At 40.2% G+C, this 27,292-nt stretch overlaps 1 protein-coding gene across 2 annotated transcripts in view; it reads right to left on the bottom strand.

The window, feature by feature from the left end:
- Nucleotides 1–363: 363 nt before the first annotated feature.
- matn4 (matrilin 4) overlaps nt 364–27,292 on the bottom strand; it is a 33,100-nt gene continuing 6,171 nt past the window's right edge. For both annotated transcript variants that reach the window (XM_088337492.1, XM_088337491.1), the window contains exons 2-16: nt 21,983–22,072; nt 20,170–20,345; nt 18,433–18,591; nt 18,134–18,365; nt 15,683–15,805; nt 11,777–11,899; nt 11,581–11,703; nt 11,381–11,503; nt 8,142–8,264; nt 7,000–7,097; nt 6,210–6,341; nt 4,432–4,615; nt 2,688–2,840; nt 1,681–1,784; nt 364–911 (exon numbers count right to left, since the gene is read on the bottom strand). In XM_088337492.1, the coding sequence (XP_088193618.1) occupies nt 852–911; nt 1,681–1,784; nt 2,688–2,840; nt 4,432–4,615; nt 6,210–6,341; nt 7,000–7,097; nt 8,142–8,264; nt 11,381–11,503; nt 11,581–11,703; nt 11,777–11,899; nt 15,683–15,805; nt 18,134–18,365; nt 18,433–18,591; nt 20,170–20,345; nt 21,983–22,052 (1,983 nt within the window). In that variant the 5' untranslated portion in view covers nt 22,053–22,072 and the 3' untranslated portion in view covers nt 364–851. The remainder of the gene's footprint in view (nt 912–1,680; nt 1,785–2,687; nt 2,841–4,431; nt 4,616–6,209; nt 6,342–6,999; nt 7,098–8,141; nt 8,265–11,380; nt 11,504–11,580; nt 11,704–11,776; nt 11,900–15,682; nt 15,806–18,133; nt 18,366–18,432; nt 18,592–20,169; nt 20,346–21,982; nt 22,073–27,292) is intronic.

Here is a 27,292-nt window from a genome sequence, read left to right as displayed (position 1 = left end):
AGTCAGAGGAGTTCGCCGCGGAAGCCTCTATCTCTATCGTTTTTTTCGTTGCAAACGAAGCGAGCGGTTTGATGCTACTTTGCCCATGCTTCTGCCGCCTGGCGATTTCCCATCATGCATCATTCCGAAAAAAAAAAACAACTATATATATTTGTTTATTTAAGGACAAAGAGAGGCTTGGCAAAGTCGGAAAGAAGTGCAAATGTTGTATTGCAGTGGGAACGGAAACAGACTAATTGACTTGTAGAGTCAACAACCTTTTGTTGCAGACAAACGTCAAATTCCAAAAATATGACACTTCATAGCACTGCTTTTCAGTGTCGTCTGGCAATAGACCTAAGTATTTGTAAGCCATTTATTGGGGTCCAGCAAATACAAATATTCAAAAAACAAACTCAAATTAAAAGGTCAATTCAGATCACTTTTTATCATAGAGCCTCGGTTTTATATCCACCTCGGTCATATTTCGAGGAGTCAAACATTGAGTGGTCATCGCCATAACAACTTTCAAACGCCAAAGTGTTGCAAAAAAAAAAAATCTAAAGATTTTGGTGCGTTCATCTTTTCCCAAAAGTAAATATGCAAGCAGGGAAGCTCTTATAGCTTATTGTTTTTCATTGAGTGTTGTTCTTTGTTGTCAATATTGCCTTATCTTTCGGTTTATCTTTTTGTCCTTGTCATTGTCGATGTCTTTCTGCTTCATCTTATTCTTGTTGTAGTCCAGGTCTGTTGCTATTTTTGCCGCTATTTTTCTGGTCACTGTTGTCCTTTGTGTCACTGTTGTTACGTTGATTATCCTTTGATGTTTCCGTAGGTGTAAGGTGGTGGGACATGTCTTCGCTTTCCATGCATTACTTCCTGTTAAGCAGGTGCTGCTCAAGCTTCTCCAAACGAGCGCTCATGGTCGTCAGTGGACACAAGAAGACATTAAGGAGAAAAACTTAGGACAATTGGAGAGCCCGAATGAGGCCTTGATGTAACACATATTCAAGTGATAGGAGAACACCGACACCTCTTTTACAGCCTCCATCAAAATTCAGCCAACTGTAACAGTCATTTGAAAAGAGCATTTTCAAGACTTTTCTTTAAAATCATTGGTTGTTCATGTCAGCATTTTCAGGTAAATATATCATATAGACCAGGGGTGTCAAACTCCATCTCAGTCAGAACATCTCAGACCTGGAGATGTTTTGTTAAGAATGGCCTAAACAACCTTCAACCAGAATCGAGACCCTCACTGGAAGCTATAGGAAGTGTTTAGATCCTGTTATTTCTGCTAAATCGACTAAATATTGATGTAATTTTTTCGTTGGAGTGCTTAAATGCCTACATTTGTTTAAGTATTATTGCACACTTTCCGTGAATCCTAAAAACTCGATCCTAATAACTGATGATTTATAAAGGAAAATCTTAAAAATGACTCTTTGTAATTAGAATCCTGTGCAGTCTTTTGAGAATTTTTTTTTGTGATTAAGGGCTGTATAAATAAATGTGTCTTGATTTGACTTGAGTCCAGGTGCCTGAACTCCAGTTTCAATGCAGCCAAAATTTGAGATTGAAGTTGTAAGTTCACTCTCAACAAAAACATTCTGGGTTTTTTTTCAAATCAAAATCTGCCCTCCTCAACCCTGTGAGTACCAGAGGGACCACTCCACCTAAAAGCAGCCAGAAAAGGATATGCGACTGCGTTATGCGGTCCAGATTGCTCATGGTTGCCTGCTGGAACTCCACTAGATTCTCACACGCACAAGGGTCTTTAATCTCAATCTCCCCTTGACTTTCCTCTGTGAACGCATATCAGCCAAAGGAAAAAAAACGGGGTTTTTACCAAACAATAAATAAATAATAAATAGAATTTAAAGTGTGTTCATGTTTGCATCCCCCTCGCTTTACAGCAGTATTGGGACTAACGCGTTACTTTTTCCGGTAACGAGTACTATAACGTATCAACAAAATTTTTTGACCCCAGTGTACATATTACATGGGGCTTACACTGTGTTACTCATTAAATGCAGATCATCATTAATTGTTGCAAAGTCCAACATCACTCACATTGTCACATACCACCATTGATCCGCATTACCAATCTCAGGAGTATCAAGCACAAATTACAAGGAGGCTGAATATCTCCTCAAGGAGATATTCTCCCTACTCGGTCATTTGTTTCATTATGTGGCTAATTTAAAGCAGTTGTACAGGTAGGCTTCTATGCAATTATTATACAGTAATTTCTAACTAGATCGTTATTTTCAGAGTAACGCACTACTTTTTGTTGTAAGGTAATCTAGGAGGTAAGTGAATTACTTTTTAAATAAAGTAATTAATAACTGTTTTTATAGCTTGCCACTCCTTGCACATTGCTCTCTGCACTATTGTAATTACAGCGTTATTGTTACAGTGTTAATGTTACTGTGTACCTGACTTGTTAACCTGACTGCCCATTTTGCACATCTGGTTAGCTACTCTTCTTGCACTATCGGCACTATGGTAAAATACTATACGTAGCCAAAATACAATACAACATTATTTATATCTGTACATTCAAGGAAACTGTGGGGGTCAGATGCATCGACATTTCGTTCTGTATACACGTGTACTAGAATGACAATAAAGTAGATCTGAATCTGAATCTGAATCTGAACTGTACCTTGTCACTCTTTTTCAGTAATGCGACGAACACTGCTTACCAGGACACACGTCTAGCTTGAGGTTGCTTGCGATGGTGCTGATGGCACTGAAGTCCGACGCGTAGTAGAAATGTTTCTCCAAAGGCTCTGAAGCGATCTCACGAAGCTCCTCCTCCAATGCTTTGCCTACGCCGACCGCGTACATGGTAATGCCTGGATAAAAGCCAACATCGTGAAGTGAGCGTCCACTTGGGGATGAAAAAAAGTGTAACATAAACCTTGCGAAAAATGTCATTTTTAACGTCCCAACCAATTATAGGAAAGAGCAAAATCTTGCAATATTTGAGAGTACAGTAATAAATGATCACTGGCTCTATCACAGTTTACTTTTTGAGGTTTAACAGATTTTCGTTGTGCATTGTGTTCTGCATTCTGATTAGCAAAACAGTCGCCGCACACCCTTTCTGCCTGTGTCTGCCTGTGCATCAATAAAGTTGCATTCTAGGTCGTCGGTAAAACAGCTTGACGCATACGTGTGTCCTGGTTTGGCACCTCCAGTCACCTTTTCATCTTGCCAGGTGATTCTCCTGACACGACTTTCTTCTCCAGTCCCCTCCTCATTCCAAGTTCATCGACTCCAAGACCTGCTACCTCAACCTTCTTCTTAAAGGTCCTCCCAAATATCCCCTACAAGATTTAAATATTCTCCTCTCACACTTTACTCTTCAGTTTCCTCTTTGTTCAAAGATCTTCCACTCCTGCTATCTTTTTAAAGGTTCTCCCAAATCTCCCTTTTAAGAATTTCCCAACGCCAAGAACCCCTCAAGTTTCCCTCTTAAGTCTCCCTTCTCAGCAGGTTAAGGCCTACTCCCCCTTATCATTAGTGAAGTCTTCTCTTGAATAAACGGCCCTTCTCGGCGTTTGATCACATCCCTTGCGTTACGTTTCCTTGTGTCCTGCATTTGTATCTGGCTGAGACAAGATGACAATGTGCAAAGGTTTTTCAATTTCGAGTTTCTCTGAAAGTCATCGTGACAACAAGACACTCTGAACCGACAAAAGACAAAGGAACTTTTCTTTGCCTTTTGTCGGTTCTATTGCCAACAAAATTTGGACTTCTCGCCACGTTAAAGGAAGGTAAAAGCATTTTACGCCACATATTGTTTCACAAAAACGTCCACATAATGGCGACAAAATATCATCTAATGTAAAAAAAGTAGTGTGCTGGAATCATTGCCACTCAATAGTGGAGTATAGCAAATAGATTATTCTTAAAATTATAAATTGACTGTAAAGAAGTAAATTGAAAGAGGATAGTGCCTTAATTTGTAGTTTGGAATGTTATAATTACGTTAACAGTTTTATGCCACATTTTTTTCCCCCAATGATTTCTAAATGACGGCGACAAAATATTGTATGTATTAAAAAAGTAGTGACCGGACATCAAGTTTATTTTAAAATTGTAATTTGACAGGAGTGAAGTTATTTGTAAAAAATATCGTACAGTAATTTTATCTGTTAAACACATGCTTGAGCCTGTTAATAATGTTTGTCATCAATAAATAAAGGTTTCTACTTAGCAGATTTTGACTATCGTGGATCCTTCCTGGAACACAAACCCCGCAACAACAAAAACTGAAGAATTACTGCGTTCTATTTTGAAATTCCCATGTTCCCATTACCAGTTTGCTTTTGTGAAAAAAACAGAGAGAAACAAGAAGTGTACTCAGGGCAATCAAGGAAAATTTTACATAGCAGGAAAGTAATGACAAATAATGACAATAATTGACTATTCAGCTCTGACCAGCTTGTTTGGCTGCCTTGGCGAACTCGCTGATGTCGTCCTGAGAGCGTCCATCTGTGAACACAAGGCCGATTCGGGGAATTCCACGGGCTTGCGGTCTTGCACCTTCCGCCTCTGAGAAGCTTTTCTCCAACATGTGTTGCAGGGCCAAACCTGTCATTGTACCCTTCTGCATGTACGCCATCTGTGCCCGGGAAAAATGCAACAAAACAATACATGTCATGAGTTTGTAGACACTCTGGAGTACATGCAACCAGAAGTGGGTAGTAACCAGCTATATTTAATCTGTTACTCCATTACATAACACACAGAGCCTGTTAAAAAGTACTGGGATTTTAAATGTGCTACTTCTGCTTAATTCATATTTTTGATTCATACTATTATAATTTTATTGTTTATTAAAATACTTGAGTTTACCTTGATTATTTTAATCTAAGTTTAAATAAAATTGAATGCATTGTTAATTGGATGGACTTTGTATGATTTGGATGATTTAATAAACTGATTGAATGGTTGTTTGAATAAAATATAATCAATAAATAATAGATTGCTACAGTTACTCGGTAAATGAGTAGTTTTTTCACCAAGTACTTTGATACTTGACTTCCCTCACATTTCTGCAGAGATTTGGAGAACACTGAGGAAACATTGTGTTGACAAAATGAAAGGTAGTCTGTGTAAAGCTTATATAGCAGAGTAAATTTATGTTTCCTCTCAAAAAGCTCCATTAGCCATTAGTAGTGAATCCCCTGCTAAAAAAAAAGTGAGATCGCCCTTAGGTAACAGTTCCTAAAGTTCAATACTTTGGATGGCCACCATGATTTTGCAGAACCACTTTAATCCTCCTGGCCATGGATTTTACCAGAGACTCACAAATTGCCACTAGGATTCTCTTTCACTCCTCTATGACAACATCACCGAGTTGGGGGATATTCAAGATCTTGTGCTTTTCACCTTCCTTTTGAGGATGCCCCTAAGATATTCTATTGGATTTAGATCCAGAGACATGCTTGGCCAGCCCATCCCCTTTACCCTATGTCCCTTTAGAAAAGCCTAATTTATTTTAGAAGTGTATTTGACGTCAAGTTAATTCTTGAGTTTGTGTTTCCTTTTATAAAATGCAACTCCCCAATTCCAGTTGCACTCGTGCATCCCCAAACCATGATATTCCCAACACCATGCTTACCTTTAGGCAAAACGCAAACATGTTTGTACTCCTCACTTGATCGATGCCACACATGCTTCACACCATCCGAGCCAAATAAATTAATATTTGTCTCATTAGACCACAGGATATCTTTCCAGTAACCCAAGACCTTTATTACATACTTATTTTCATTGTGTCAAAGCGATGTATCTTCAGTGATGTTCTAATAAACTCAGAAATGTGAGGGGTGTACTCACTTTTTATGACACTGTATTAGGTGATGTTGTTTTATTTTCAATACAGGCGCTCATAGGTAGTCACAGGCTTAGGACCATGAAAACAAGCTTGCAATCGGCCCAAAGTGGTGACAATCAAAAGGTCAGAGACTTCATTAGTGGAATTTCACAGCACTTTTGGGTGAGTTGTAACTGCGTTATAGTTTTCAGGTATCTTTCTTCAGACTGATTGTGATGTTTCTGCTATGAATACATAAAATATCTTGAATCCCAAGAGTTTAAGCTTTCCAATGATATGTGGCATGACATATTTCAGTGACTCGTTACATAGTGAAAACCCGACTTTGTTCATCAACAGTCTAAGAGCCCGCCGTAGTTAGGGAGTTAAAGACGACCTTCATGACAGCAGCTTGGATCTCCTTGGCGCTGTGGAACTGGTTCAGTGTGAACTCTGTCCTGACGCGACTGGAATACTGGACCAGACCCACCCGAGTGCCGTGCTCAGACACGTCTAGCGTGTCCACCACCTGTCAGAAGGATCGATGGACTGTTTCAATATCACTATACAGTGGGACCTCGGTTATCGCGGTTAATGGGGACCAAAACCACCCGCGATAAGTGAAAATCCGCGAAGTAGCGGCGCACCTTTAAAAAAAAAAAAAAAAAAAAGACATTTTTTTTTTCATTATTATTATTTTTTAGACCCGGATAATGGGGACCAAAACCACCCGCGAAAAGTAAAAATCTGCGGAAATCCCCTCCAAAAATGCTTAAAATTTAATTTTTTTTTTTTTTTTTTTAATTATTTTATTCTGTTATTTTTTAGACCTGCGAAGCTCTAAACCCGCGGCAGTGGAACCACGAAGTAGCGACGCTCCTTCAAGAATGCTTAAAAAAAATAAAATAAAGATATATATATATATATTATTATTTTTTATTATTATTTTATTTTATTATTATTATTATTTTTTAGACCTGCGAAGCTCTGAACCCGCGATCATGGAACCACGAAGCAGCGACGCCCCTTCAAAAATGCTCTGAATCCACGAACGTCCAAGCACGAAGTAGCGAGGTCCCACTGTACTTGGGTCATAATTCAGGATATCAAGGGAATTCAGAATATAACTTTAGCCATCTTTACGATCAAAGAATAAAGTTTATGAGCACACAACCATGAAGACTAACCTCATTGACAAACTTCTTGACCAGCTCAAAGTTGTGGGGACGTACACTCTTGGAACCGTCAATCAACAGGACCAGGTCGATAATAGCCGTCTTACAAGCTAAAATTAAAAATTCAATACACCATATGAAAGTACAATAAAACAAAACAAACGTAAGCATTGAGTCAAGTGTTGTGTTATGAAACCTAATGAGTATCAGGCAGTTTCAGAAGCTGAGCATTCTACAGCATCTAAAATCTTGTACAGAGTAAAATGTGGCGTCATAGTTTTTCTTTCATCAGAGCTAACCAGAACAATGTATTTCCCTTGTCTGCAATGAATTCGAACCCAGGGCATGTTTGACCCAACATTTGACCCTCTTTGCTGATGGGTCAAAAACTCTAGAAAAAATTGGGAAAACTTCCTCAGACGTTATGATTTTTTATTTTATTTTTGGGTCAGGGTCATGGTCATTAAATTGAAGCTGACTAAGGCTAGGTTCACACTTCATAGCTTGATGCTTATTCAGATTTTTTGGTAAAATCCAATGTTTTTTCGAGATTGTTCAAATTTCCAACTAAATGCAACATGTATGCGATTTGATCCTCCTGTGTGAACGCCACAACTAGTCAGCATTTACAGAAGAGGACATGTGACGTCACACGCAGTGCACTCAGTGTTTGCGGAAATACTCATGGATGTTGACAGCGGAGAGATGTCCCCCCCAAAATATTAATTAAATGTAAGCTCACTTTCCACCCATTGAATGTTGTCTGTGTGGTGTGATTTGAATGTAAATATTGCTAACTACCACTAGAAGATACCTTTGCTGTTGTTAACAGCAGTGATGTTGAGTGATAAAATACACTAGATGGCTACAGTGGGTTTGGCGGTTTTGCAGTAATTGGTCTCAAAATATATGTTACGGCTCTCTTTAAAAAAGTAATCAAAATATTTTGCTATTATGGCTCTTTGAGTCAAAAAGGTTCCTGACCCCTTGGAGCAGAACATGGACCGAGATATTCAGTAGTGGGTATGCAAATGATCAAATAATAGGGGGACCCAAAATTTAATTTTGCTTAGGGACCCATGGGTTTTGTGCATGCACTGTATGTTCGTTAACTGTGTTTCCTTGCCTCAATGCATGTGTGTACTTGCACTTACTTCCACAGCTCTTGCCATCTTCTTGCAGGAGTTGTCCATCAGGACATGTACAGAAATACGAGCCCGGCGTGCTAATGCAAAGATGCCCGCATCCGTGATCCAGCGAACTACACATGTCCAACACTATATGTGCAGATAACCAAATATAGATACACACAAAGCAAATTCTGTGTCAGTCAACATTAGTTGTTTTAAAAAAAATTACCGTAAATTCCGGACTATATGCCGCTACTTTTTTCCCAAACTTTCAACCCTGCGGCTTATTCAGTGATGCGGCCAATTTATGTAATTTTTCTAACGGCCGCCAGCGGTGTTCGAGTACAAAAGGTAAGATTTAGACTGCAACTGCTTAGCTTGTGCTCAAATTAAATTAGCGTAGACATATCCTCATCATGCAAATTGCAAACAGAAAGGCACATGACGCAGCAGCAATTGAGCAGTCTGATATAGAAGGAAACAGAGCTACCGCACGTAATCTTTACTTTGCCAGCGTGATGCTAGCGTGTTTTTGAATAAGGGAGCGTGGGACGACATCTACATGACAAAGCCTCTTTCCCATACTGAAGGAAGACGACTTTGATGACGTCAATTAAAGGGAGAAACATGAGGACGGATTAAACGTGCTCACTACAAACGGTGTTTTTTTAACAGAGCTGTTTACCGTATTGCGAGCGTGTTGCTAGTAGCATTTTGCTACCCTTCACAGGCACGGTTTGAGATGAAAGTTACAATATTATTATTAAAGCATTGAAAACTCTCTCGGTGTACCGTCTTTTTTTGTAAATATGTGTAACCATGTATAATATGTATTTGCAACTGTATATTTTTGTAATGTATTTATTTTAGAAACTTATTCTGATATGTTTTGTATGAGCAAATGAGAAAGAAGGGGCGGGGCAAACGCGGGCTGACGGGAAGTGGAGTAAAGGTGAGACGTGTTTGTGGACGCGGCCGACAATAGTGGATATATATTTTTCCCACCCTTACCTTTGGAAATATACACTTTTTTCCTTGGATTACTTTCAACGGGCACCCGGACTCTGCAGGTCTTCATTAAATCTTAAGTACCGATATAATTTTCCGTTCATTTTGCCGGATGTGTTTTTTGGACTGTATCGGGTATGGGTTGATTTTGTGTTTGTATTGCGCTTCTTCAATGTGGGCGCATGCGGCTAATATACGGGTGCGGCTTGTGTATGTACAAAATCGGTTTTCCTCCCGAAATGTGGTGGGTGCGGCTTATAATCAGGTGCGCTCTATAGTCCGTATATATGCAACTGAACATATGAATACAAGAACATAGGTTTGGTCTTGACATTGGTGGCGAGAAAATCACAGCATAACCTTTCGTCTACACCAGTGTTTCCCTACCTTTTTGGAGCCAAGGCATCCTTTCTTCATTCAAAAATCTTGAGACAACCCATCCTTCGAAAATGTTTAAAAATGAATCAATTTATTCATATTCTTCTTTAACTTAAATTATCCTGTTGCTAAATTGATACAGGTTTTTTAATATCCAATTTGTGGTTACCATGGCTCCGGAGGTAATACAGGTTATTCATTTTGGTTCATTTTTTGCTGTAATTTTGGATTTGACTATATTTTTACCTTGTTTTTGAAGTTTTATTACATATTTTTTAACACTTAAAATGAGCACAAATGATCCACAAATTAATATTTCCTCTACCACGTTCTAACTTTTTCTAACTTATTGTGCAAAATATGTGCAAGATCTTTACTTTATTTGATATATTTTATTATTTTTTGCACTGCTACCTTAAACAGCTACATTAAACAAAATCAGTTATTAAATATACTGTACTTATATATATATATATATATATATATATATATAAAATCATATAACAGTAGTCTTCTGCCACTGACCGATATGGATGAATGTTATTTAGGAGAGATATTGACCAATATCATGATTTTGCAAAGATAACATTGGGCAATTTCCTGCAGAACACTAGACAAGGTCTAGTCAAGGGCACATTGGTTAAAAAGCACTGGTCTACACAGCTGCCACTATTTATATACCGTATAAAATCGCATGTAAGCCGACCCCCTGAAACTTCTTTAAAAAGACACATACTACAAGAAATAAAAGAATACGTGTCCATGGAACAGTGGAACCTAATTTGCTTGTGTAATCTAGCAAAAAACACTGTTTTGTCTCTGGGCTTCAAATCACTGGAAAGTCTTCTCCAATGCTGGGTACTATCAATGTGTACATCCCTTGTTCGCACGTTTGGCCTGAGGTGCAATTTTCAGTAATGTGTTCTTTTTCAATCGCCTCACATCGGTTTTCATCTACACAAAACTTTCTGGCTTATTCCTGGTTGCTTGATTTTAGTCAGCAGTATAGACCATAGGTTTTCTTTTTTTTCAAGGCATTGTGTATTGCAAAAATAATTTTTCAAATAAAATTAGCAAAACTTGGCACACTTTTACCATAAATTGTTTGGCAGCCTGTTCATGCTTGAGCTAGCAACACCAGCGCCTGCAGAACCTTCTACCATTAATCGATCTTTTCAATTTAGAAAAGTGAACAATTAAAAAAATTACACGTAATACACTACAAAAATAATTATTTTAAGTAGTAAAAACCTCAAAATTCAGCACTTGCAGCCCTACCCCTTCTTCAAGAGATAACAGCATCACCCCATTTTCAAATCTCCCTCTCAACTATCCTATCCAGGTGCATCCCATCAACCAATAAGCCGACCTCTGCCATAAATACTCTGGGCTCCCACCTTTCATTCATATATCTTCTTCAATGCCCTCCTTGTCCCCAGGATCTTCCACTCTGACCATCCCTAAAGGTAGTCTGTAATCTACTTTTTAAAATTTTCTCCACCCCAAAACCCATTTTCAAGCTTCCCTTTCAAGTCTCCCTCCCAGGTTTTTCCCTCCTCAGCAGTCTTGGTTCCACATTCCCTCCATCTTCCTGAACATACTCAAAATCACCTTTTTAAGTTTTCCTTCCTCAGCCGTCCTGGTTCCACACTCCCTTCAATCTAGTGAAATAGTTTGTTGTCGAATGAATGGCCCCTGTTGGGGTTTCATCACAACTCCTTTTTTACATATCCTTGTGTCCTGCATTAGAGTCTGTCTGACATCTTATGACATTTCCTAACCATTGGGTAGCTATGTTATAAAGTCACAATTATTAGGAAACATGAAACTGGTTTATTGTGAATGTATAAGGTATGCTATTGTGTGTGTTTGCGTACATGTGCACGTCCTCTTGTCCTGATTGAGCATAAAGCCTTCATTGCAGTCGCACGTGTAGATTCCAGGAGAGCTTATGCAGATCTGAGCACAATCGTGTTTGCCTTCGGCGCACAAGTCGATGGCTGAAAACCAGGGAAAATCCCTTTCTCAAAAAGTCCTGTCAAAATTTTGCATGCATGCATGTGTGTGGTGTCCTCACCCCGGCAGGAAAAGCCATCTTCCATCAGCCAGTATCCTTCCATGCAATGACACTGGAATCCGTCGAGCACACTTACACACTTGTGTTCGCAAGTGTGATTACCAAAGGAACAGTAGTCCAAAACTGAGTGACACAAACAAAAACCTTATAAATCACCTGGTTGATGCAACTCTGCATATGGGAAAAAGGGACATACTTGAGCAAGTCCTCTTGTTCTGGTTGAGGGCGAAGCCTGCCTTGCAGTCGCACGTAAAAGCGCCGGGCGAACTCACGCAGATCTGCTCACAGTCATGTCTGCCTTCTGCGCACAGGTCGATGGCTGCCACGCACACATGAACACACAAACGCACTTTGGTTTGAAGGAACATTTTACATTCAAATTTTCTATTATTTGAAAAGTAACCAATTCATCTAATCTAATTTAAACGAAACCAGTGTTTCCCAACCTTTCCTGAGCCAAGGCACACTTTTTTTTATTAAAAAATATCAAGATGCATGGGCCGTCAAATGTTTGAAAATTAATCCAGAAGCCACTTTCATTTATTAAATTTTTCAGTTTATGTTTTCTATTTTTTTAAGCTTAAAGGCAGCATTTGGAACTTTTCTACTTGCTAACGCCATCTTATGGTTTGTGTGATCATTGCAGCTTCTGTCAATCTTAGTTGTTCGACTGATCACTGGAAGAAAGCTCATGTTGTCTTATTTTTCATCTTTTTGGGGGTCTGGGTTGGCTTATCTTCTGTCCTTGAAACACGCCTTTTCTTACTGTTATCATTTTCATGGTACACTAACAAAAAACTGCAATGACAAGCAGAAAGTCACTCTCCAACCTCGCCTTCTTTACTTCAAACTCATGTGTTGTGTGTACCGGAATTGCGTTGTTTATTGTAATATAAAAGCACATAGGTGTAGTGGAATAACAATTATAAAGGCTCTTTGAACCCCGTTGGGCATTGTTAGATAGATAGATAGATAGATATATACTTTATTCATCCCCGTAGGGAAATTCACACTTCCAGCAGTCTACCCCGTTGTTTATTAACAGATTAACATGATGCCCGAGGGTGCTTGTAGCGGAGTGGATGACGTCACGCCAGTCCAAAAGTTCGACATTCCTGCGGCAGATGGAAATCTTTTCTTTGTGAGAATCCAGGATACTTTCCTTACTTTCAAATTTTTAAGGACAAGCTCAAATAACTAACCCCACCTTTGATATTATTATGTTGTCAAAACCAACAGTATTAATTTTTTTAATTTTTTTTATTTTATTTTGGTCAGTCATTTGGTCACTGAGACTCGGGAGGTAATGTAGTTGAATAATTTTGCTGTAATTAAGATTTTACCATGATTTAAAACAGTTTTTAAGGTTTACTATCTTTTTTACCCTATAACCCTATAACTAGGGTTTGCGAGGCCTTTCGGTCTCCCGCCCCCCTTTCTTTGCCTTGCTGTCTCTTAGGGAGTAGAGATAGAGAGGAGAGGATCCCCAGTCCCCTCGCTCTCTCCACTTTATTCGCCTCTTACGACACATAGCGGACCACGGTGGGAGAATTCTCTTACCTCTCACGAGGAAAGGCCCCTCACCACAGGGAATTTTTGTTGGTGATAAGAAGGAGTGGAGAGGTGTTGTGAAAGGATAGTGGGATTGTGGACGCGTTCTTAAGTATGGGCTGGGCACCTGTATGATGCGGCAAGGGTAAACCAGTGAAAGCTGTCGGGCCCTGCTGTTGAACAAAAGAGTGTGTTGTGTCACCCTGACCCGAGTGACATGGCCGCTTTCTGGTGTCCCATTTCATTTGGAGGGACAAAAGCATGACCAACTTAGGTGCCGAGGTGCCTAACTTGTTTGGGTGTTTGGGCAATTGGGTTGGTAATGGTCCAAAAATGTTTGTGTGGTTTTTTTTTTTTTTTGCAATTTTTCCCCCTTTTATTTTCTTTGTTATTGTATGTGTTTGTCTTGCTGTCGGTCACCCCTCTTAAGGGATATGACCAAGGTAGATAGATAGAACTATCTTTTTTTTAACTTGAAAAATACAAAAAACATAATACTCAAAGTGATCTGCCAAAAAACATTTAGTTAATTTTGGTAAAATTAGAAAATAACTAGAATTTCGAAAATATATTTACTTTATTTGATTTGTTTTATTGTTTTTGGAGCACAGTCATGAACAGAATTAACAAACTGAATATGTTATTAAATATATTTCCCTGTACTATCACATGAGCAGTTAAAGAGTGTATAAAAAGAACAAAAACTTTAATCTGTGCGTGTGTGCGTGTGCGCGCAGACGGCTGAAATTTTTTTACACTCGTACTTAAGGCCTCCTGGACTGTCTTTATCTAAGTTACGTGTCAATGCCTCCCAAATAAATACCATCAAAATCATCTGCTTTACTGTATTCTGCCTTCCTAGGATCTCTAGCGCCCTTTGGCGGCCAAATTTGATAATGCAGCTCCTAACCTTAGATCGACTCCAATCTTCTATCGGCCGCCGGGCCATTTGCTTGTTAACCAATAAAACAGATTTAACATCTAAATAACTTACAATATCCACATTTTACCATTTTCTTTTGCATTAATTCACCCCAAAAGAGCAACTTAGATTCTATGAAAGTAGTATATGATCATTAATATTATTATTATTATCATTATCAAAATACATACTGTAATAGACTATTTTTACACCATCTCTTCCTTTCTTGCTCTTTTTCCTCTTAATATCTCGTGACCTTACCTTATTTGGTTACCTCCTCCATTCTCACAGCTGTGGTCACTTGTCCTAATTTCCCTCCTATCAAGGCTCTATCTCTTCACTATTATACATTACACACTGTTCCCTTGGCTCTCGGCTAGTTTGTTGCCTTCTTTGTCATGTCCCAAGCCCTTTTGTTTCAGCCGTTTTGTATATTCGGTGTACCGAAATCTTCCCTGCCCTTACGAATCACAAGTACTGTACTACCTGACGAACTCTTGGTCTGTCCCCCTCACTGGACCAGCGACCCCCATCGCCTGCACCCTGGACCATGATTATTACCTTGCTACCAGAGTTCCTGTGTTCCGAACCATGTTCAAATAAAGACCTCTGTTACTACACTGATCTGTGTTTCTCCACTGTTCTTCTGCACCAGCCCGAGTGGGTCCTTGACAGCATTATACAAATAGTGCAGTAAACATTATTGCAATAATATTTAGGAGCAACAAAATACCCATTCAATATAATTTTTTTTTGTATTTTTATTATTATTCAGCCAGTATCAACCATCAACATGATATCTACCAGAAATCATTTTGTCACGCGAAGTGACTCGTTGCCTTCGATCGGCGCCGGGTTTTTAGACCCAACTGCTGTGTTGGGAGTCATTAGATAGATAGATCGATAGATAGATAGATAGATACTTTATTCATCCCCGAAGGGAAATTCACATTTGGTGACCAAACCCCCCAATTCCAACCCTTAATGCCGAGCGCCAAGCAGGGAGGCAATGGGTACCAATGTTGTAAGTCTTAGGTATGACTCGGCCGAGGCTTGAACCAGCGACCTCCCAGTTTTTGTTTCTGTTTTAGACAACCTGGATTACCATACATACAAACACAACATGATTGAAAACAAAAATATTATACGGTACCTAAGAATCATGGTTATGGTATTGTGTACACCATTAACATCAGTATTATTACTTTTTTCTTCCTATCTTGATCATAATGCCATACCTGTCAACCTGTACGGTTTTGGCGTACAAAGTACATTTATTATGCATTTTAAGACGTGTACGACGTACAAGAAAATCTGTACGGAAAAACGCAAATTTTTCAATTATGGGTACCATCCGGGGGCATTAGAGGTTCAGTGTCTTACCCAAGGACACTTCGACATGTAACACGAAGGAGCCGGGATTCGAACTGCGATCTCTTGATCCCAAGACGAGCGCTCTACCTCCTGAGCCACTGCTGCCCCATGTACAATATAACATGTTAAACTACATAAATAAACACGTTGTTTGAAAAAAAATATGGTGTAAGATTATTTTGCATTTTGTAAGGGAAAATATGACAGTTTGTAAGGGCATGGAGCCGTGGAGGTTGACAGGTATGTAATGCTTACCTGTACAAGTCTTGCCATCACTGTTGAGTTTGTATCCAGGCAGGCAGAGGCAGTGGAAAGAACCTGGAGTATTTTCACAAATGTGCTCACAGCCATGCTTAGACTCCAAACACAGATTCATGCCTGCAGCAACAACAACCATTAATCAAGAATATCAACAACAACCTCAACCCTGAAATAAGAAACTGTTTTTCCATTTTCAGGATAGCATATTTCAATTATTTGGATCAACTTAGAGAAGTGTCACCCAAGTAAGTGCACAGCCACTGTAAAAAACACATAATGGAGTGCCTATTTCAGAAGTCAGAAGTGACGCCTAAAAATGCTTGATATTTATGGTCACAAGTTTAAATGTACTATTTTTTCTGTTGTCTTTACGAGACACGGGATACATGGCAGCTGAATGGTTAGCACGTCCGCAGCACATTTTTGAGGTTCAGGGTTCAAGTCCAGCTACCCGCAGCCTCCCCGTTTGGAGTTTGCACATTTTCCCCGTGGCTGCGTGAGTTTTCTCCGGGCACTACGGTTTCCCCCCACATTCCAAAGACATACCTGGCAGGTTGATTGGCAGGTCCAAATTGTCCCCAGGTGTGAATGAGCAAGTGCGTTGTCTGTCTCTGTGTGCCCTGCAACTGGCTGGCAACCAGTCCAGGGTGTCCCCTGCCCAATGCCCGAGGACAGCTGAGATGGGCTTCCCACGACACTACTGAAGATGAGCGGTGCAGATAATGTATGGGTGTATGAGACAGGCCAATTTGATGTGTTTGAGGGTGCAGGTTGAAAATCTGACTGCTAGTAGAAGCACGTCGCCTGCCACGTGGGATGAGGTTCTCAAACACTTGCCAGCTGCTCCTGTGAACGGAGGCAAAACTACTGTCCCCTCTTTCCAATGACAAAGCAGCCTAGTAAAGTGTCTTTACCCGACCACAATTCAGTCATTAGGACTGCTAAATATTTGTTGAGGACTTGATTCCTTCCTCCGACAACCCTCCGATCTCCAGTTCCCGCTACCCGACTTGATTCCTTCCTCCGACCATGCTCCGATATCCCGTCCCGGCTGCCCGACTTGTTTCTGTCGACCGACCACGCTCGGATCTACCGTCCTGGTTTTTTGACTTGTTTCTGTTCACCGACCACGCTCCGATCTCCCACCCCGGCTGCTCGACTCGTTTCCGCCCTCCGACCTCGTGGGCTTCCTGCTTCTCCTGCCCAGCAATCACCGAATCACAAGCGTTTGTATTCCCGCGCCCGACCTCTCCGCTTTAGCAATAAAGCTTGGTGTGAAACGTTACGCGTTTGAGTCTCCTGTTTGTTCTGGTTCTGACAGTTTATGACAAATGCTGAGTTTTATGAGTACTTTGACACGTTTTAGTCAGTTGTTTATGTGATATTCTGTTAGATAACACAACAATTAATATCTGCAGTTGTAAGCAGAGAAAGTGACTCCTGTCTTCTTTTCCATGACAAAACATTAGACAAACCATTTTCCTAGACCAGGTTCCTAATTGTGAGGCCTGAAATAATAGCATACATGTCAAATTATAGAATTCTATTGCATTTCATATTCAAAATTTTACAAATTTTGGCAGAAATATTTGAAAACAATGATCTTCAGATTAAAACATTTTATTCAACACACATTTTTGCCTAAAGGGAAAAATATTTAATTAAAATGGCATTTTATTTGCCCATTGTTTACAAAATCCTGCTAACGCTGAATTTGAACCTTGTGGTACAAAAAATTATGAGTGTAAAGTTTAAATAATTAGCATCTAAAATGAGAAAGAAAACAATTACATCTACGTCTTACAAAAACAGAAGTATCCTGAGAAATGGATTAACAATTACAAAGGGGTAATTAAGTCATTTAAATGACAAAGTGTAACAAATGCCTTGCAGGCCTGGTAAAACCTTTAACACAAATAATGGGACCAAATCAAGGATCGTCAACAAGTGAAGGACTTCTCAACACTCTCGGTTCTATAGTCTTTTTACACTTACAATATTATTACCATTTTAGATCCTCTAAAAAATTATCTGATTTCTTTTCAGGAAAATTCCTATTGTTTTGCTCGACCTGTATACATTTTTGTCCCTCAGGATTGACAGGTATTCCCTAGTACATGGATACCATTCAGAGACAATAGTACAACATTTGGTAAGAAAAATCTCAAATGAGCATGACTGCAAACACTGTCAAGATTGTCAGTGCCCCATCGGCGCCGCAGCTGGTAAACATTCAAGTTATCTAATTAAAATACTAAAATGAGTGAACCAAACAAACAAAAACATACAACAAAATAAAACACAAAAACCAGTTTATCATCAATGTTAGGTTGAATGCCTCAACCTTTATCAGAGTATAGAGAAGCCAAAAAATATGTGTGTGTGTGTGTGTGTGTGTGTGTGTGTGTGTGTGTGTGTGTGTGTGTGTGTGTGCCAATGTCTCACCGCAGAGTTTATCCTGAAATTGACGTCCAAACTGGTGGATGAGGTCAAAGGTCTCTACCAGGAAGACATGGTCCTCAAAGGGTGGAGATGCCATGGCCCTAAGAGATGCCATGTCAGCTCTGGCCACACCCACTGCAAAGATTTCAATGCCTTTCTGGCGAGCTTCGGCCGCCACCTCTGCCACACGGTCCTGAGGGCGGCCGTCTGTCACAATCACTGCTACGTTAGGCACCTGCCAGGGGATAAAATCGGTATCAAAAAGGCGGCGGGCAGCGTGTGTTTATTCCAAGATATATTACCTCGGGCCTGTCACCTTGGTCTTGACTGAAGGCACTATTGATGATGTAGCGGATAGCCATACCCGTCATGGTGCCCTGTGCCAGCGGGACAATGCGATTGATCGCATCTACCATGGTGGACATGTTGCCATAAGAGTTCAACGAGAACTCACTGCGGACCTGGAAGACCAGGAAGATTTATTTTGTGCTATCTGAATGGGGCATGGTTATTTATCTAAAAGTCATTTGTAGTCTGCACAATGGTGGCATGGCAGGAAATAAGCTTGTCATGTGACATCCGTCGTTGAGTCAATTAGACTTTTTAGGCCAGTGGTTCGCAACCTTTTCTGTGCCGTGGACTGGTATAGTATCTGAAAATAATAACATTGGTAATAATAACATTGGTAATAATAACGATAACAATAACAGCCTAAAACCAATGTGTAATCATTAGAGCACTAGGGATCTAGATAACATGATAAAAGGCATTCCATTTTTTCTCATTACAATGTTGAACAACGTTGCATCGTGAGTAAAAATAGTGTAACAATGAGATAATATTGTATGCCATTTCTTATGTTATCTCCAATCCTAAAGGTTTAAAGATTAGGACTCTGCGCTGTCATTGCCGTGATCTGGGATCGATTTCTGTTGCCTCCAATACTGATCATGTTCTGTCAGCGGCATACGTTCACTGATCAATCATTGCTTGAATACGGTAATATACAATCGCGTATATCGCATACCGACACTTTAAATTTTGGGGATTGGGGGTAAAAAAAAGTGTGTGTGTGTGTGTGTGTGTGTGTGTGTACACATGTAAATATGGTACAAGCAAAAAAAAAAAACTTTATTTTCTTTTTCATGCAGCAACCATTGCCCGGTTCATATAAAAATGAATGAACTGCAAAATTGATAACTTGAAAGTAAAATTAAACTCATGCATCGGGTGTCACCCTTCAGCAAGATTTAAGATTTGGGACCGATTTACTTGTGGTAGACCTCTGGCGTTCCCTGCAAAACCAGCAAGTTGCCAGCCCAGAGGTCCACAAAAGTTAATAAACTAAAATACTCCTCACAATAGCGACAAAACACCTCCTTTATCACTTAAAACACCTTCAAATAGTAATTGAACTTTAAAATACATCTCATCTCATTAGCTGCACCTCTTATCCTCAGTAGGATCGAGGGGGTGCTAGAGCCCATCCCAGCAATCATCGGGCAGTGGGCAGGGGACACTCTGAACTGGTTGCCAGCCAATCGCAGGGCACACTGGGACAGATAACTCGCTCGCTCATTCACACCTAGGGACAATTTTGGCCAATCCACCTGAAATGCAGGTCTATGGAATGTGGGAGGAAAACCAGAGTGCCCGGAGGAAACCCACACAAGCTCGGGGAGAACATACAAACTCCGCTACTCCGGTAGCTGGATTTGAACCCACACAGGAGGTTCCCAAGACCTTAGAACTGTGCCGCACACGCGCTAACCACTGCGCCGCCGTGCTTTTCTCTCACATGTCAGGCAACATTTTTGCCCAAAAGACATTTCATATCTCAAATTTCTCGTAGCTAGTTTGTATATGTATTACTGCATTTAATTTCAGACACATTATGTATGTGTAGTGACATTTTTTTAGGAACAGTAATTTTGCGATTGAATAATGAATGAATTCAGATTTACTTTACATTTTCACAGTAAGTTATATCGGGCCCTTTGAGAACAGTAAAAAGAATTAACATTTTTAGGAATGCCTACCTGACTGGAATACTGGACCACGCCCACTCGGGTGGCATCAAGTGCAACATTCAGCGTGTCCAGGATGTCAATCATGAATTTGCGCATCGTCTCAAACTCATGAGGTCTGACACTGCGAGAACTGTCAATCAAAAATACCAGGTCCACCGGGCCGGGTTGGCACCTTTGTTCAGAACCTGCACAAGAAGTGATGACCAAATGATGCATTTTTGAAACCTGGGATTGAGACCCTTGTGATGATACACGACTCATGAAATGAATGGGTCAGTATTAGTGACTTTGGTGTAGCAGAGCCTCATTTCATTTTATTAATAAGACTATCAATGACAAAGTGATTTGATATAAACTTTCTATTTTTCTGTTTTGGTTTTTAATTGATTGATTGATTTTCACATTGGCTGCACCTCGATTTAAACAGGCTGCCTTCACATTTTAGAGGTAAGATCTTAAGCCTGAGCCCAACCGGGAATTTAGAGCCGGACCTCACCCTCCTGATCCGGTGTCCTCAAAATATGAAAATTTGGGTATTTTCCGGCTCAGTCCCTCAAATAAAGCCAATTGGTTGGGCTCGGGTTAGGTTGGGCTTTAATTCCAGCGGACCTGAGTCGGGTTGGATTTTCAAGGCCCAATCTTACAACTACTCCACACAGGGTAAGATTCTGGCCAAAATGTAATTTGGGGCAGAAATAATTTCAAACTCATTTTGAGATAACAATACAAATATTTAAAATAAGCATTTATACAAGCAATTATTAATTATTAAATACGTTTGCCTATTTGGTTATTGTCTTATTAAAAAACAGTTAAAATTTTAGTAAAACAAGAAATCAGTTCTCATAAAAGGCCAATATTCTGACAAGTGCTTTGGGGGAGTAAGGTGGTTAGATTTTTGGAAGGCATTAAAAACCGTGTATTATACAGAAATTATGAAACACTTACAGTATCATATAATATCAGTATTCTTGAGTTATTGATTATATAAGTCACATATGTCAAAGTCAAGAAGGTTTGAGTAAAAGCAGATTGTTTTTTTCCATATGCTTCTCTCAGAAGCGTCTCGGAGGCAGATTAAATCTGTTGCGGGCCTAATACAGCCCACAGGCTGTAGTTTGGTGACCCCTCACTCAGGGGGTTGACAAGGACAACATTAGCAACTAGCGTTGCTTTAAACAGGTGTCATCTCAGACACTCTTACTAGCCTTAGGGGTCGTTAGCTGCTAGCATTAGGTGCTTCTTTCAATTGGTGTTAATTTTATGTGGATTTTGAAATCAAGGAAATTTGTCTTTTCGTGCTTGTTGAAAATTTGAAATATTGCTTTATTTATCTGTATCTGTGTTTTCTTTAGTAGCTTTAATCAGCTTCCCTATACAATATGCGGCATTAGACAACTTTCTATCAGTTTGGCCCTGGTTGGTAGTCAAATTTTTGATCCGGTTACATTGAATCCATTACTTAAATCCTCTCACGCAAGATTCTCACCTGGCCCTCACAAGTGAGTCAGTTTTTTTTAATTTAGGTGACACTTGTGAGCAGGGTTAGGAACATATTTTTTAACTGTACTGTATCCTCAAACACACACACACACACACACACACACACACACACACACACACACACACACACACACACACACACACACACACACACACACACACACACACACACACACATATTTTTTGGCTTTTCTATACTCTGATAAAGGTTGAGGCATTCAACCTAACATTGATGATAAACTGGTTTTTGTGTTTTATTTTGTTGTATGTTTTTGTTTGTTTGGTTCACTCATTTTAATTAGATAACTTGAATGTTTACCAGCTTTTGGCCTGCCAATGGCAATGGCGGCCATGTTGAGCACCACCAAGGCGACAGCTGCTCGTCTCATTGTCGGGCAGACAGAGGTAACTGGAACACAAAGCGTCATTGGAAAATATATGTGAAAGAGTATTGGGACATCTGTATCAGTGATGGGAATTCCAGCTCTTTTTAGAGCACTTCTGTCATATTCATGTCCCGCGTGCCGCATCCAGCCCCTGCAAAGGCTTTCTTCGGCCATGAGATGATCTGTTATTGTATCATAAACAAGAAATTATATTTTTTCACTGTATGCAATTTCTCTTTGAAGAAAGTGTTGTTCTATTCTAAAATATGTTTGTCCTTTGTTTTATTGTATTTCAATCCATTTAGAATAGAATAGAATAAAATATATCTTTATTATCATTGTTACAAAATGGGTTGAACATATTGTGACAACGAAATTGGACGTGGCACTCCAGTGTCACATTTTACTGAGAAAAAAAAAAAAAAAGATAAAAGATAATTTACACAATATTTACACAAGAAAGTGTGGGCATATAGAGATACATAAGATATTTACATTGGGTGTTTACATACAGTTTTGGGATCGTATTGAGGCGCACCTAAAAACCCCAAATTGGCAGGAAATTGAAAACGTTCTTAATGATCCAGTGCGCCTTACATACCGGAAATACGGAGTTAAAAATAGGAAATACTTACTAACAATTAAACTATATTGCATACGATGAGTTTAGTGCCTTGGAGAAACATATGGAGTTGTCTTCGAGTGCCCTGTTGTGGTTAACGGGCCCATTGCAAATGCTCTTTTGCTGTTGCTTTGGACAATAATTGTCAGTATGTACGAAATGTATTGTGATTACTTGAATGAAATTTTTTGTTTATGGTAACAAATGTGTCTGAACAGCCCTATAATCTGGTGAGCTTCATAGTGCAAAGAATACTGTATATTTTTAAAAGTATTTTTGTTGAGTGCTATTATAATATTTTTCTTGGCGTCCAATTTAGCCCACATGTGCTAAAAGAGAAAGTATAGGCTACAGATTGCGCCAGAATAATAGCGGTTAACGTCGCCGAGGTGGCTTCTAGCATCAATCAATCTTCTAAATTAAAAACATTGAAAACTATTAAACATAATTCACCGCAAAAAATAAAGTATTAAAACTCTTGAGGCTTGCAGCGAAAGGTTGAGCTTATTTGATAATTCAAACAATTCAAAGTTGAGTCCACTCCTGCCTCCTATGCCACACCTTCTTCTCTCACATCTTCTCTCTCCATTCTTTCCATTCTCTCCATTCTCTCCCTATATCCGCTAAGCTACCGGCAATGCAGGGCTGGGCCCTGGCGCTGCCTGAATGGCTCATCGGGGATGGGCTCAAAATAGGGTTGATAAGATGTGAGGCATCGTTAGACAGAAGAAAACAATTTTTTCTTTTCTTTTAAAAAATATGTTATTATTACTCTGTCTCAGACATCGTGTTGCGGACCCCTGGAAGGACGTTTTTTACCCCTTGATGGTCCGGAGACCCCACTTTGGGAACCACTGTTCTAGATGCGCACTGCCCAGACCTTCTCAGCGTACAAGAAAATCTATCCAGCTCATAAAAATCAGGGCTCAAAATTGCAAAATGAATTCCCTTGCAAATTCGGCCAGAATTACAGTGCATGTGGGTAAAAACAACACAAGTTCCTTCTGTGTGTTTTAACCGCAGTAGTTTGACAAAAGTAAACGCGTCACGGACCAGAAGCAGACACAGGACCCAATAGCGCTCGTTTTCTCAGTTTTTATTTGTAAAGAGGGAGAGCAGGGCTTGCTTCCACGATCCGATGGTTGACGGACAAGAGGAGCAGGAGATGCGGAATTAGCACTTCCGTGTCTAGCGAGGAGGGTCGAAGACAGGCGGAAATTACAAGTCGCTAGCCGGGACTGGAGAGCAAGGGCAGTGTCAAGTTCGGAAACGAGGTCGGCAACAGGAGGCAGGCAGGTAACGGGGCAAAACAGATCGGATAACAGGCAGGCAGAACGGGGCAGGGTCAGGTCCGGAAACAGGTTGGCAACGAGGATCAGGCAGAGAAAAGCAGGGCAGGAACAGAGTCTGACGTAAGGGCTTACCGAGTTGGGGGCAACGGTTCGCATAATGATCAGACGGCTTCCTCTTGGAAGCCGGGGGTTTAAAAAGAGTACATCAGCCAATCAGCTGTCCGGGCTGTTGGCGCCAATTAAGGGGGGTCAAGGTGGCTGTACTGGAGAGGCCTGAGTATGGGAGATCGTCCCCACTGTTAAGATGTTGGATGTACCTTGTATGTAACTTTCAACAAGTTTCTGCCTTTGTGCAGAGTGTTAAACATGTTTATTTCTGCTTGACAATGGTTATAAAACACCTTGACTATTTTTTGCTACTGTTGTGTTGTTTAATGTTAAATGTTACCATTGCGGGAAACTCAACAAAATGTTACTTGATTTCATCTCAGGTTTTGGACATATTTGACAGTGATTTGGTTGCCCTAATTTGGATTGATGTTGCTCATCGTTGTTACAAACGATGCTTACTGGCATTGTGTGATTGCTCAGATCCGTGGAAGCTTAGAGGGAACATTGATCATGGCATTTCTAAGCAAAAAGTATCATATCGAATCATATATCATACATTAATTGATACTAGCTTGTATTTATTTGGATCAAATCGTTACCAAAATTCACAGTATTGCCAGCCCTGTCACATTTGAACGACAAATGTGTCAAAAAAAGAACATTTTGGCTAGCATCAACATATCCACGTGTGACAACAAAACTTGTCTTAGCTCCTTTCATTCATCATAAAAGGCCACACGTGTGTGTGTGTGGGGAGCACAAAGAAGCCTTAGAAAGAACCCCTCTTGGTAAACCCTTCCTGTCTGCTCCTCCAGCCCCCACCACCATACCACACGCCAACGTGCAGAGTACACTCGCACATTCATTTATTATCAAAGACAATCTTTCAGTTTGGGAGAAAAAAATAAAAATTGGGGAGCTGTGGTGGGAATTGCTCACCCTGCCTGAAGTTTGTTAGCCTTGGAATGTTTGATGGGAGGTACAATATCATAGTATACAACTCAGCATTTCAGCCCTTGAGTTAGGGGCGATTTTAGGTTCAGAGCTTTGAGGGTGCTGAGCACCAAGAGTGGCTGGCTGGTTATAAAAAAATGTCATTTCACTGCGAGTGACTCAGGATCATTCCACATTGTTCAGGAGTGTCATGTGAACATCACTACAACTTGTGGTTGGCAGAAATCATTCCTACGCCATGCTCGATTTTTACTACTTCATTTATAACAGAGTACACACACACACACACACACACACACACACACACACACACACACACACACACACACACACACACACACACACACACACACACACACACACACACACACACACACACACACACACACACTTGTACACATTCAGGAGAAGAAGCATGACATTTATTAAACAATGAGACATTCAATTTAATGCAGCTAAAATGAGGACTAAATTACCCTTGGTCTAGTATTGCGTGGTAAAATAGTTGTTCAACCTAACTGTGAAAGGAGTTCTGCCTTATACAGAACTACTAAGATATCCGTGCGCCTGGTGGAGCTAGGCTCACATGTTAAATTTTACCTATAGTGACTGGGGCTATAGTTGATTTAAAGTGATCTGAAGTAATGACGCTGGGAACCGTCTGCAAGTTAATTAAAACAAATTAACTAAAATAACATTCAATGGCATACATAGATTTTGGCCTCTACAACAACCACTTTCTAACATACTTTGACCGTAATACATCGGAGCCTCCACAGACTTCGCCACTCCGCAAGTGACAATATCCGAAAGAGGAGGGGAGGAGGTGACAGCAGTGCCAGGAGTCCAATGGACTGGACCATTTAAAAAAAAATATATAGCATTTTTCATCATATTTGGGCCAATCCTGTCCTTTATTTAGGAAAAAGAACACCCCCAAAACAAAAAATTAGATATCTAATCCTAATCTATTTAATCCAAACTACTTTATTAAGTCCCGTTTTTGTTTGTGAGTGTGTGTTTTTTGAGTCGCACAGCAATGACCGGCCCAAATTGCTTCTCTTCCTCCCGAATCCTCACAAATAAATGGCTTTTCTCCGTAACAAGTACTGTTACGCGTTATTACCAAATATTTGTGCCTTATCTGTCGTTACTTCATTGCGTGTTGCGGTGTTATTTTAGCAACTTAATACATGCAGGTTGGTAATTACAGTGGCTCCTAATTGCTGAATACACCCGAATCACTGACGTTGTAACATACAGATCTTGAACCAAAAGGTATGTGTACATGGATATGGCGTTTCTCAGTTAGGTGTTTGTTTGCAAGAGCCTAATATTACACAAGACGATAAATATGAAGTGTTCACTGCTTCCACAGGTTGGTATATAGCAGGGTTGGTTAACCCAGTCCTGGAGAGCCGCACGTCCTGCATATTTTGGAGGTTTCTCTGTTCCAATACAGGTGATTCCAATCACCTGGATTGTTATCAAGCTCTCACAAAGCCTGCTATCAAGCTAAAAATTGACATCACCTATGTTGGAGCAGAGAAACCTCCAAAACATGCAGGACGTGCGGCTCTCCAGGACCGGGTTAGCCACTCCTGGTCTATACATTCTCTTCTATTTATTTTGTCTGGGGATTGGCTTAAAGTTGAGTATATATGTATTTCACCTTAACATTCTACTTTTGGGTGTCTGTTATTTAAGGGTTAATGGAATTACACATTTTACATATGTGGGAGTATTTCTAAAATACTTACTTGGTTGCTAATAACATCATCAACGTTAAAGTAGCAAGACCAGGAGAAGGATGGGACAATGTGTTCTCAGCGGGGTCAAAGGTTAGCACCGTTTGTTGACTTAGGCACAAGCGTCTGCCTGACATCCGCGCGCTAACAACAACCTTTTGCATTCTCCCATTGAAGCCTGGACATGGTTGCCATGGATACCCAAACCTGTTCCTTGACAACAGGGGCCTGGGGGCCTCCAGAGCAGCCAGCAGTGGCCATGGCAGATGGTCATCCAATTTATTGATAATTTAAGGGGCACCCTTTTATAGATGATGAAACCGCTTTTCAGCTTTTTCTAATGTTATGTTTTTGGTCTACAACAGTAAACACAAAGCCGGCAAAGAATAAGCCAAGGGACACCGCAAAACAGCCGCTAACACCAGTCTTGCAACCGAAACAGCACACATTGGGCAGCCGACAAGCACCAACCGGGAGCAAACAAAACAGGAAAGCCCTCAGTTCCCTGATGCGGGG

The sequence above is a fragment of the Urocampus carinirostris genome, chromosome 6 (genome assembly GCF_059441175.1).
Source record: "Urocampus carinirostris isolate Australia breed hairy pipefish chromosome 6, RoL_Ucar_1.0, whole genome shotgun sequence".
Lineage (NCBI taxonomy): Eukaryota > Metazoa > Chordata > Actinopteri > Syngnathiformes > Syngnathidae > Urocampus > Urocampus carinirostris.
This window is presented reverse-complemented; position numbering and strand designations above follow the sequence as displayed.